The 11,389-nt window shown below is 18.5% G+C and overlaps 4 protein-coding genes across 4 annotated transcripts, besides 45 other annotated features; 1 reads left to right on the forward strand and 3 right to left on the reverse strand.

Annotated features, from left to right (window-relative positions):
* Positions 1-30: part of a sequence feature (AT_rich) that runs on past the window's edge.
* Positions 31-710: 680 nt separating this feature from the next.
* Positions 711-830: a microsatellite.
* Positions 831-841: 11 nt separating this feature from the next.
* Positions 842-873: a sequence feature (AT_rich).
* An 11-nt stretch (positions 874-884) lies between these two features.
* Positions 885-964: a microsatellite.
* A 5-nt stretch (positions 965-969) lies between these two features.
* Positions 970-2,394, reverse strand: CMU_003860 (PSP family protein; the record flags this gene model as incomplete). The annotated part of the gene is made up of 1 exon (XM_002142860.1): positions 970-2,394. One exon carries the CDS (start codon positions 2,392-2,394, stop codon positions 970-972), a length of 1,425 nt encoding a protein of 474 aa, XP_002142896.1.
* Positions 2,235-2,298: a sequence feature (T-rich).
* Positions 2,299-2,344: a sequence feature (AT_rich).
* A 34-nt stretch (positions 2,395-2,428) lies between the features above and the next one.
* Positions 2,429-2,494: a sequence feature (T-rich).
* Positions 2,495-2,505: 11 nt separating this feature from the next.
* Positions 2,506-2,689: a sequence feature (AT_rich).
* An 8-nt stretch (positions 2,690-2,697) lies between these two features.
* On the forward strand, positions 2,698-4,801 carry CMU_003870 (uncharacterized protein; the record flags this gene model as incomplete). Its single annotated transcript, XM_002142861.1, has 3 exons — positions 2,698-4,279; positions 4,399-4,514; positions 4,601-4,801. 3 exons carry the CDS (start codon positions 2,698-2,700, stop codon positions 4,799-4,801), a joined length of 1,899 nt encoding a protein of 632 aa, XP_002142897.1.
* Positions 2,905-2,932: a sequence feature (AT_rich).
* Positions 2,960-3,001: a sequence feature (AT_rich).
* Positions 3,288-3,336: a sequence feature (AT_rich).
* Positions 3,432-3,608: a sequence feature (AT_rich).
* Positions 3,666-3,774: a sequence feature (AT_rich).
* Positions 3,888-3,949: a sequence feature (AT_rich).
* Positions 4,286-4,397: a sequence feature (AT_rich).
* Positions 4,520-4,599: a sequence feature (AT_rich).
* A 175-nt stretch (positions 4,802-4,976) lies between the features above and the next one.
* Positions 4,977-5,069: a sequence feature (AT_rich).
* On the reverse strand, positions 5,066-7,540 carry CMU_003880 (AP2 domain-containing protein; the record flags this gene model as incomplete). The annotated part of the gene is made up of 1 exon (XM_002142862.1): positions 5,066-7,540. One exon carries the CDS (start codon positions 7,538-7,540, stop codon positions 5,066-5,068), a length of 2,475 nt encoding a protein of 824 aa, XP_002142898.1.
* Positions 5,183-5,227: a microsatellite.
* Positions 5,264-5,355: a sequence feature (AT_rich).
* Positions 5,423-5,447: a sequence feature (AT_rich).
* Positions 5,812-5,849: a sequence feature (AT_rich).
* Positions 5,962-6,001: a microsatellite.
* Positions 6,026-6,077: a sequence feature (AT_rich).
* Positions 6,283-6,350: a microsatellite.
* Positions 6,744-6,844: a microsatellite.
* Positions 7,345-7,425: a microsatellite.
* A 52-nt stretch (positions 7,541-7,592) lies between the features above and the next one.
* Positions 7,593-7,627: a sequence feature (AT_rich).
* Positions 7,628-7,639: 12 nt separating this feature from the next.
* Positions 7,640-7,842: a sequence feature (AT_rich).
* A 199-nt stretch (positions 7,843-8,041) lies between these two features.
* Positions 8,042-8,161: a sequence feature (AT_rich).
* A 193-nt stretch (positions 8,162-8,354) lies between these two features.
* Positions 8,355-8,615: a sequence feature (AT_rich).
* A 118-nt stretch (positions 8,616-8,733) lies between these two features.
* Positions 8,734-8,810: a sequence feature (AT_rich).
* Positions 8,811-8,984: 174 nt separating this feature from the next.
* Positions 8,985-9,023: a sequence feature (AT_rich).
* A 31-nt stretch (positions 9,024-9,054) lies between these two features.
* Positions 9,055-9,108: a sequence feature (AT_rich).
* Positions 9,109-9,255: 147 nt separating this feature from the next.
* Positions 9,256-9,311: a sequence feature (AT_rich).
* Positions 9,312-9,444: 133 nt separating this feature from the next.
* Positions 9,445-9,491: a sequence feature (AT_rich).
* Positions 9,492-9,547: 56 nt separating this feature from the next.
* Positions 9,548-9,635: a sequence feature (AT_rich).
* Positions 9,636-9,669: 34 nt separating this feature from the next.
* Positions 9,670-9,781: a sequence feature (AT_rich).
* A 5-nt stretch (positions 9,782-9,786) lies between these two features.
* Positions 9,787-9,826: a sequence feature (T-rich).
* Positions 9,827-9,857: 31 nt separating this feature from the next.
* Positions 9,858-9,975: a sequence feature (AT_rich).
* Position 9,976: 1 nt separating this feature from the next.
* Positions 9,977-10,152: a microsatellite.
* Positions 10,153-10,178: 26 nt separating this feature from the next.
* Positions 10,179-10,257: a sequence feature (AT_rich).
* A 60-nt stretch (positions 10,258-10,317) lies between these two features.
* Positions 10,318-10,500: a sequence feature (AT_rich).
* A 6-nt stretch (positions 10,501-10,506) lies between these two features.
* Positions 10,507-10,696: a microsatellite.
* Positions 10,697-10,739: 43 nt separating this feature from the next.
* Positions 10,740-10,960: a sequence feature (AT_rich).
* On the reverse strand, positions 10,923-11,111 carry CMU_003890 (uncharacterized protein; the record flags this gene model as incomplete). Its single annotated transcript, XM_002142863.1, has 1 exon — positions 10,923-11,111. One exon carries the CDS (start codon positions 11,109-11,111, stop codon positions 10,923-10,925), a length of 189 nt encoding a protein of 62 aa, XP_002142899.1.
* Positions 11,112-11,288: 177 nt separating this feature from the next.
* Positions 11,289-11,348: a sequence feature (AT_rich).
* The last annotated feature ends 41 nt before the right edge of the window (positions 11,349-11,389 follow it).

The following is an 11,389-nucleotide window of genomic DNA, read 5'->3' on the forward strand; positions in this document are numbered from 1 at the left end:
AATAAAATATTTTTATATCTAATTTTATAAGAATCATTTAAAGTAAAACCCTACCTTAAATAAGTAATTATAAATTTGAGTATCTAAAGTTTATTATCTTATAGATCCAATTTAATATTTTGTGAGTTCCCGTTATACTGTGTTATAGGTTAGAGTACTTTTTATCTGTTAAAATCTTTTAAATAATTTGATTTAGTACACAGAATCTCAATGTTAGATATAAACCTTGAAAGTATTCATATTAAACTATTTCTTCTACTTCTTATACCTGTAGTATTTTATAAGGAAGAGACTAATACTTCATATTCTTCAATGACACTAATTAAATTAAATAATGATGTGTGTATCAAATATTACAATTAATAACAATTGATGAACTAAATGTAAGAGCAAAACATCTTAATAGCCAATTATTAAGTTATCAACAAGAATTACAAGAGGTTGAGGAATCTCTAACTATGAATGAAGAACTTTTTTCTTTATTATATACGAGTAGTAATCTAGATCCATTAAATATGAATGTGGAAAATTAAAAAAGTTAATTAGACAATTGTATAAATTACTACAGTGTAAGTGAAAGAGTTCAAACATATCAGAATAAATTAAATGAAACAATAGATATTATAAATAGTAAATCAACAAGTGTAGGTCAACCTTGTGAAAATAGTAACAGAAGAATTATGTTATTTTATAATTACTTTTAGTAATTGATAATAGAATAACTCTGATACAATTATTATTTTGTAAAATAATAAAATATATCTAATATAATATATAAATATATAACAATATAGTTGAATTCATCTAGAAATATAATAAGATATTAAATATTTATCCTTCGAAATAAATTAAAAAAAAAAAAATTAAATATTACCTTTATGAAATATACTTTTATTATTTTATATATTATATTTTATCTTATTAGTTAATATTATCTAAAATATATATTAATATTTTATTAAATATCAATCATTTATATCCTGTAGAATAATGATATATATGAGAAGATGGAAATATTCCTTTATTATCAATAGATATTGATTGTTTTTCAAGTGTATAATATAAATTTTTTGAATCATTTAATTCATCTTTTGAGTTTATATGAGATTTAGATAATATATTCTTTTGATTTGTTTGAGTTAAAATTAAATTAGATGGTAAATTTGTTATATTTGATGAATCTTTAATATTAGATTCATCATCTATAATATTATTAATAGATTCAGATTCTAATTCATTATTTAATGTTTCAGTTTCTAAATATTCCTCTTCTAATTCACCCCAATAAATATTATGAGTATCATCTTGTTTAATCTCCTCATCTTCAGGAGGTAATATACCCCATAATGGAATACCATTATCATCAACAGGTGGTTTACCCCATTCACCAGGACGAAAACCAAATTCACAACCATTTGGAATTGGTGCATTAACACCAGGTACACGCAAATTTGGGTAAGAAGGTGGTGGTCCCCACTTTTGCATTTTTACTATCCAAGGTGGTGGCCAATTTGGTTGCATCCCTAATGCTTCTTTAAGCTTATTAGATAAATTTCCAGGTTTTATATTTTTATAACGCATTTCATATTCTTTTCCTTCATAATATAAATCTCCAAATAATGATAAAAATGGTTTTTTTGCATATTTAAAAAAAGCATCATAAAGTACTTGATAATCTATATCCATTTTATGAAGTTTTGGTCGAATTTTTTGTCTTTGTTTTTGTTTCATAGATAATTTATTATCAGCTTCAAGTAATATAGAACGAATTTCCGCTATTTTTGTTGATTCTATATAAGGTGGTAATTTATATGGTGGTCTTTCGATTCCACGTTTACCTTGTAAATATTTTCTTTTAGATGACCAATGTTGTGGTATTTTAACAGATCCTAATGATAATTTCATTGCTAATAATAATTCTGGATCATGAGCAGTTGTATCCCAAATTTCAACAACTTCTGGATGATTTGTTTTATATTTTAATTCTGTAATTGTTAATTTCTCTTTTTTCTTATTATCTAATTTAATATCTTCTGAAGCAACTTCATTTAATATTTCATTATTCTGCATATTACAATTAATATCATTTATTATATCATTATCTTCAATATCTTGTATATTATAGTTTACTACATCTCCACATAATTTCTGATAAACATTACCAAATAATTCTAAAAGTTTATTATCTACTTCTAAAGGTATATATTCTATTTCTGTATTATTTAAATTATCTATTTCATTTTCATATTTATTTTTATTTTCAATTATATCACTTTTATTTTTATTTCTCTTTATTTTATTTAATTTATACTTTTTTTTCTTTAATCTTTTTAATATTTTTTTAGCTGTATCTGGTTTACTTTTATATAATGATTTTATTATATGATTATTCATTGAACTAATTATTTATATTACATAGATTTCTTCGTTTTTCTCCCTTTTTTTTCTTTTTTTTGTCTCTTTTTTTTTTTTTTTTTTCCTTCTTTCTTTGTTTATTAACTTACCTTAATAAAATACTTCATATTATAAATTTACTAAATAATTTATTTAAAGAAAAAAATTACCGCCTAAAATAAAAATAAAAATATAGGCGCCTTTTTCTTAATTTTTAATATTTTATAAATATTTTAATTAATTTAATAAAAATGATATAAAACTTTAAATAAATATAAATGAGTAATTATATATACATTAGGGATGAGAAAAATCATTACAATATTTAGTATTTTTGAAATATTAGCATTTATAACTATATATTATACTCAATTAATAAATTTAAGGCTTAATTTTGGATTTAAATATAAAGATAAAGATATTGATCATTTTAATTTTATAAATGATAATGAAATATATAGTGATTGGATATTTTCAGATAATTTATTATCTTTTCTTAATTATTCTGACTATAATAATAAATATTTCTTAAAATTATGTGATATATATTGGTATAACTACATACAAAATAATTTGAAAATTTTTAAAGATATATATAATAATAAAAGTCCAACAGAACTTGTTGATAATGTTTTAGATTTTTTTAATAAATCAATGATTACTCAAAATACACTTATAAGATTAAGATTAAAAATAAAATATAAACCTATAATAGATATTGGGCAAAATAAAGATATTATATATTCATTAAAACCTGAAATATATTGTGTAAAAGATCATAGAATTAAACCTAAAAAAATTAAATTTCGTGATATTAAACATACAATAAAATATATCTATGAAACTATTTATATAATCAATTCTTATTATTCATCTATTCATGAATATCACACTAATAATAATAAAGAAAATATCTATACAAAAAATTTAGATATTTTATTACATTATGATGATTGTCCTCAAATATGGCATTCTATTGATAAAAATCCATATATAGAAAAATGTATTACAAGTTCAAATTTATCAATTAAAATACGTAATTTATTGAAAAATGAAATATCTAATAATTTTAATAATGAAAAATCTTCACTTTTTTTATTTAATAGTTCAATAAATATATTTAATCTATCTAATTATAATAATAATTTGGATATAAATGAATATTGTAATTATATTCAGATATTTGTTGATAACTTTTTAATAAATATTAATATGAATAGTACTAATTTTATACATCCTTGTATTGGATATATTAAATGTAATATACCATGTAATAAAATAAAAGTTATAAATATTAAGAATAAATCTATATTAAAATTATATGAACATATATTTAATAGTTTACAATGTATTTGTACTTATAATAATAATTATAATAATCCACCTGGTTTATTATTATCTATATCAAGTAATAATAAATACACATGGGATATTGCTGCTATACCATATGTTAATCATCTTGATAATAACGAGAAATTAGCTAGATCATATGCAATAAATAATTTATTAAAAAATAATAATATAATAAATGATAAGTATTTTGATTTAATAAAAAGTCAATGGGATAAAAAAAGAAATGAAATATTTTTTATTGGACGTTATACTGATAAATCGCGAATTGATATTTCATGTTGGTTATATAATGAAATAAAAAATAATTCAAAAATTGAAAGTAATGTATATATTGTTGATTCTAATAAGATATCATGTAAAAAGTATTCTAGAGATCTTCAAAGAAAATTATTATGTAATTCTGATTATATTTGTCGTGAAGAAATAATATACTTTGAGAAATGGCTTAAATTATTAAATCAAAGTAAAATATCCCTTGATCTTCCTGGAGTTGGTCCTTGGTCCACACGTCTTAGAATGCTTCTTTTATCTGGTAATGTTTAATTAATAAAATAATATTAAGAGAACTTATATATTCTTTTATTATTATTATGTAGATTATAATAATCTATATTATCTATTATCTTTATTTTTTTTTTTTTTTTATTTTAGGTTCAATAATATTACAATCAGAAAGATCAATTAGATCTCATCAATTTTATGATTTACCTCTTAAAAAATTGGGACTTATTTTGGGATTTTCAAATGAAAGTGAATTTCTTAAAAATGTTGGTTAAATAAATTTTGTTAAATAATTTTATTTGTAAAATAATTATTAGAAAATAATAAAAATAAAAATTATTATATATTTTAGGTTTATCAAATAATAAATAACCCAGAAATATATTCTAAAGTATCTCAAATATTAAAGACATTTGCAATTCATTGTCTTAGTGAAGATGGTATTAAGAACTATTTTTTTAATCTTATAAATGAACTAGTAAATTGGGAAATTTCATCAAAAATAAATGAAAACTCAATAAATGAAGATTTATTTAATGAAGTAAGTTATTAAATGTTGTAATTAATCTTTACTATATTTCTTACTAATATTATAATTTCTTTTTTTTTTGTAATAGAATGAAATACTAATTAATATCCATAATGATAGACTAGTAAAACAACAGCTAAACAAATGTCTAATGTGAATATTTATTCTAGCCAAAATGATGTATTCAGAAATGCAAAAGAAAAAAAAAAAGTTTTTAATACTTTGATTTCTTTAATAATAATTTATATATGAATAAATTCTAATTTATTCTTTCTTAAAGATTTATATTTATGAGTCAGTACATGTTGAGCCAGATGCCTTTATAAATCTATATGTTATTGGTATATATGAACCATGATTTGAAAAAGACCAAGGATCCACTGTAATATTTTCTTCTTCTGTAACATTATTATTATTATCACCATTACCAATTCTATTATTGTTGTCATTTTCAATTGAGTCCAACTTTTCTACATCAACTTTAACTATATTATTTTCTTTAATATTTTTGTCTTTATTTTTATCATAATTCAAAATATTACCTATATTAGATATATTATATTCAAATGTATTATTATCTCCACTATTTTTATTATCAAAATTTATATGGTTTATTAAATGAGAATTATTATTTGCATTATTTCCAAATATATTAAAATTAAATATATTTGAACAATTATTTCCATCATTTATATCTCCATAAAATTGTGAAATTTCTTCAAATGGTTTAATTAATGGTATTGAAATTTTATTTAAACTATTGTTATTATCAAAAATTCTATTCTTACAAAAGTCCTCATCTTTATATGAGTTATTAACTTCCTTATCTAACATTAAATTATTATTCATCTCATCATTCTTTGTTATAGTACCATTTATTTTTGATTTCTCTATATCCAAATCACAATTTTCTTTATTATTTTCATTCGTCATATTTTTTGATAATTGATTATTATTCCATATATATTTAATAGCTTCACTTGTACAATTATTTTCTTGTAAAGTATTATTTGTTATATTTCCAATATTACATGATATATTATTATTATCATTATTATTTATTGAATTTAATGCTATTTGTAAAAGAGAAGTTGAAGATGATAAAGACTTATTATAATCTATGTTATTTATTTTTTCTTTATTTGATATACCAACTTCATTACTTAATGTAATTGTTGGAATCTTTATTTCATTATTATTATTATTATTATTATTGTTATTATTTAATATTGATATCTTTCTTCCATCAATTAATATATTATCATTATTTGTTGTATTATTTATATTATAAAATTTTATAGGTGCTGGTGATGTTGATTGTGTTTCTTGTAAACTATAATATTGTGTAATAGGATTCTCATCATATATATTTGGATATGGAATCTTTGGTAATTTCTCGGTAATATTATTATTATATGTATATGTAGATAATAAATTTGATGACTGTAAGAAATTATTATCTCTACAATTTGTTGATAATGTAATTGGATTTCCATTAATATACATATCATGATTATTTATAATATTATTATTATTATTTATATAACCTAAATTATGATAATCATTATTATTAGGTAAATATAATAAATGGATTGATTTCTTTTGAAAATCTTCACAATTATGCCTATCATTTTCATTATTTGTTGTATTAAGATATTGTGTATTTGATTTCTTATTTATTTGACCAATATTTTGTAATTCATTTTGTTTAGCTTTTAAAAATGCAATTGCTTCACTTCTAGCTGCTTCAAAACCATATATTTTCGAGTTAAATGTTTTACTACGACGTTTTTGTCCTTCTGTCCAAAATGCTAACCAACTCTGCATTCTTTTATTCCATGATACACCTTTATAACCACTTTTAAATTGTTCATTATTATTACAATTTATATTATTTGATGTATTCTTCTTAATAAAAAATATACTATTTTGTTGTTTATTGTTAAATAGTGATAAATTTCTATTCTTATTATTTCTATCAATATCTTCATCATCTTCATCATCACATGTAATACCATCATCTTCATCAATTTCATCATCACCATCTATATCATCTGTATCAATATCTCTATTTCTATGATAATTATGAATATTACTAGTTGAAGATGTTGATATTGATGATGGTATTGTTGATGTATATTGACAATATGTATGATTTAATGGAGAAGGTGTAATTGTATGATTTTCTGATCTAGGACTTGTTAAATTATTATTTATCCATGATAAAGAAGGTAAATGACAATTTGAATGTATAGAAGATGATGTACTATTTGTATTATTATTTTCTTCACTTATTATTTTTATTCTCTTTGGAGTTTTTCCAAGTATACTTTTATCTTCTAATCTTGAACATTGTTTATTAAAATGAGATAATGGTAATCTATTATTTGATTCTTCATCTTCAATCATTTTTTTACATTCTTCAGAATTATCTTCATTACATATTCTATTATTATCATCTATATCATTATTATTTGATGAGTGATTAATCATTATATCATTTGTATCAATTATATTTGTAATATTATCTATTATTTGCCAATTTCTTGTTATTATTGGATGTATTGTATCACTATTATTATTATTATTATCATTATTATTATTATTATCACTATTACCAATTCTATTATTATTATCTATTATATTATCAATACATACTTTATTTTTCGTATTTATATAATCGATAATATTATTAGAATTCATATCTTCTTTAGATAAATGCCAATAATTAGATTCCACATTTTTTGTATTTTCTAAATTCATGTCGAAATATTTGTTCAATTTTATTATATCATCATCACAATTAATCCCTTTGTATTATATAGTAATTATTAAATATTATCAAAATTTGTACCTTCTTCCTTTATTTTTATTTAATATTAAATTAGAATATTACCAATCTATATATTAATAAAAATAACCAAAAAAAAAAAGAAAATTGGAATATTTCAAATTAATATAATTATAGATTTCTTTTTTTTTCTTATATTGAAAATTTATATATATATATAAATCTTTATAATTTAAAAAACAATTTTTGGATTATATAATAATTATTATATATAGGTTATAATCATATAAAGTTATAATTTGTCAATTTTAAGAGTCCTAAATAAAACATATTTTTCCTAGTCTGGATCTACACTTATATTTAAAATGCTCGTCATCGCGATTTTACTTTTAAACCAAATAATAATCCATTGGAAAATTAAAATCATTGTTATTATAGATATAATAAAATCTGGTATATTTGTATATCTAAACTTTATTATTAAATTATTTATATTATTAAAATAAGTATATCTATAATTATATGATAATTTACTAAAATATTCCAATATTATACCTAATATTAAAATTAAATAAATAAATATCATAATTAAAGATCCTATATAAATATTTCTTATTGAAATCCAATGAATCCTATTATTTTGAATCTCTTTATCTTTATTTATACATGGAATAATACAGAAACATATTGTAATACAAATGATAATAAATATTGAGAATATCATATCCCATATATTAATTAAAAGCCATTTAATTTCTTTAATATTTCTTAATAATGGATTAATCCAATTAAATATATAATCTATAATTAAATTATAAAATTGAAATAATAAAATATTTGAATTATTCTGAAATATATTGAATATATTATTTTGTAATGATATAATAGAAATAATATGAAGATATTTTTGTTTTAATAAATTTATATGAAAAATTTCTTTTTTGATTGGAATTAATTGATAATCTTGTATTATAATTTGTATATAATGATTATTAATAAAAATATCTTTAATATAAGAAATTCTTGATATATATATATCTAAAAATTGCTTATATATAGTAATGAGCATATTTATTTGATAATTAATCTGATTAATTGTATATATATTGAATATATTTTGAATATTTTGATTTTGTTGAGAATATAGAATTTTGAAAGAATTAAGATAATTATAATAAAATTTAGAAATATTATAAATAATAATATTTATAAATTTTTGAATATTTTGAATTTGTTTAATATGTTGATTGTCTTTAACTAGATTATATATTTGTTGATCTTGAATTAGATTAATATATTGAAATATACATATTTGATGTAAATAGATAAATTCAGAATTTTTAATTTGGTAATATGGAATAGATAGAAAACATTGAATTAATTCTAATAAGTTTGTTTTTTGAAGAAGATGTTGACTTTTTTTTGTATTTATATATATACAAAAATAATATAATTGAGTAAGTATTTCTTTGAGAAATGAAAATTGATATATATTTTTATGATAATATTTAATAATGATAGATAAATAAAATATATATTTCCAAAGACTTTTAAAATGAATATTGATACAATTAGGATTTATGATTAAGGTTGTTAAATTATCTATAATTGTTTCTATATATGATTGTATAAAATATTCGATTTGATATTGAGGTTGATATTGAGGTTGATATTGAGATTGGTATTGATTTTTAAAATTAGATTCTATTTTAATATATTGATTAAATAAATCTATAAATTTATGTTGAGATTCTGAGAATATATCAATATCTTTTTCCAAAAAATTGAAATAATTAGTGTTATTTAAAAGTTTAATTTTTTGTAGATCACTTTGATTATCTTGTGAATTAATACATATGACTGGTAGATCCCATGGAAATAAAATAATGATTAAATAATTACAAATAATATTTAGATTATATTCAAGTACTATAGTTGCATTATTTTTTAATTGATTTGTAATAAGATTTTCCTTTTTCTTTATTTTAGATTTAAATAAATGTTTAAGAAGATTGATTTTATTTAAATAATAATATATATTTGTTTTATTCTGTATATATTTATTATGAATAAACTCATTTGAAGAGGAATAAGATCTTTGATTAATAATATAAATAAGAAATATGATTATAAATAAGAATAAAACTTGTTTAATAGATTTTTTTTTCATATTAGAAGTTTTATTTAAATAATGTAAGATATATTAATAAAAAGTTACTTTTATTACTTTTGTTTTGTTTTTTTTTTCTTTTTTTGTTCGAAATAAACTTGATTTATAATATAGTGTGGTAATTTTGATTTTACTTTAATTATTATTTTATATATAAAATATTTAAAAGATATAATGAAGAAAATAAATAATAAAATTTTGATAATATTAATATTGAATTTATTATTTATATATAAAGAATATGATTTAAATAAAAAGAATAGATTAAATATAATTACTAATATAAGTAATTTAGAGATAATAAAGAATAAAATAAGTTATAAAGAAAATAAGAAGAATAATGATTTATTATATAAAATGAATTTAATTATTATTGATATTATTAATATATATAAAATATCTCAAAATAATATATTTGGGAAATATTGGAATGATATGAGAAATTATAGAAAATTAGAATTAATAAATAATAAGACAATATATAATGATTTAATATGGAATGATTATATTAATAATAAAGATATTCAATACATTGTATATATTTCAACTATATGTAATTGTAATTTTTGGGAAATAGAGAAAAAAAAAAAAGATATATTATTTTTATATTGTTTAAGATGTATAAATAATAAGAAATTATTAAGAATTTTAAGAAATAGAAATTTAGATAATAAGATAAATAATTTGTCATATAAAAGAAAACAAATATATTTAGATAATTATTTATATATATCAATAATATTTATTAAACAAATAAATAATGATTATTATAATATAAAATTTAATATAAAAAGAAATATATCTATAATACCAAATTTAATATTAGATATGAATTCAGAATATAATACAATGAAATCTTTTTTAAAATTATGGAAACATAAATATATGAAAAATAATATACAAGATGATATATTAAGATTAATAAGAAATATGATAAATATATATTTAAAGATAATATCAAAGATTTATATACGTATAAAGAAATTTTATATTTGGATTTCAATATTAATAAAATTAATATTATTAATAAATAAATATATAATATATAATTGGTACTTTTTAAATATATTTGGATTATATAAAATAATTGAAGATATTGAGGATATATCTTTTGTAATGATATATATATTATTTATATTAGAAGTTATAAATATAATATATAATTCTATAATATGATTGAAGATTTATTTAATTTTTTTTTTATTAAGTAATTTATATTTATGACTATCTTTATTACTAAGAGTAATTGGATTACGACATCCTTTACCACCTTCCCAAAATTTACTTCCAGAATTATTACCTGTTAATGTAAGATGACAAAATTTACATTTTTCTGTAAATATTTGTTCTCTACTACAATAACCACATATCATTTGTTTACCCCATTCACTATTATGATCAGGATTTGCTTTATCATGACATATATGACATGGATATACATTATTACAACAAGGAAATCTAATCCATCTATATGATTTTTTATATGATTACATGTTCCAGTTAATGGTATGATGAGCCTACAGAAGTAGGGATTTTTGATTCTTTAGTAGATTTTTTTAATTTTGATTTATTATATTCATTTAATAAGTTTGAATTAAATATAAATTTATCAGTTGGAATAATTGTTTTTGAACCAATAGTAATAGAATCA

The sequence above is a fragment of the Cryptosporidium muris genome, genomic scaffold (genome assembly GCF_000006515.1).
Source record: "Cryptosporidium muris RN66 scf_1106632373429 genomic scaffold, whole genome shotgun sequence".
Classification (NCBI taxonomy): Eukaryota; Apicomplexa; class Conoidasida; order Eucoccidiorida; family Cryptosporidiidae; genus Cryptosporidium; species Cryptosporidium muris.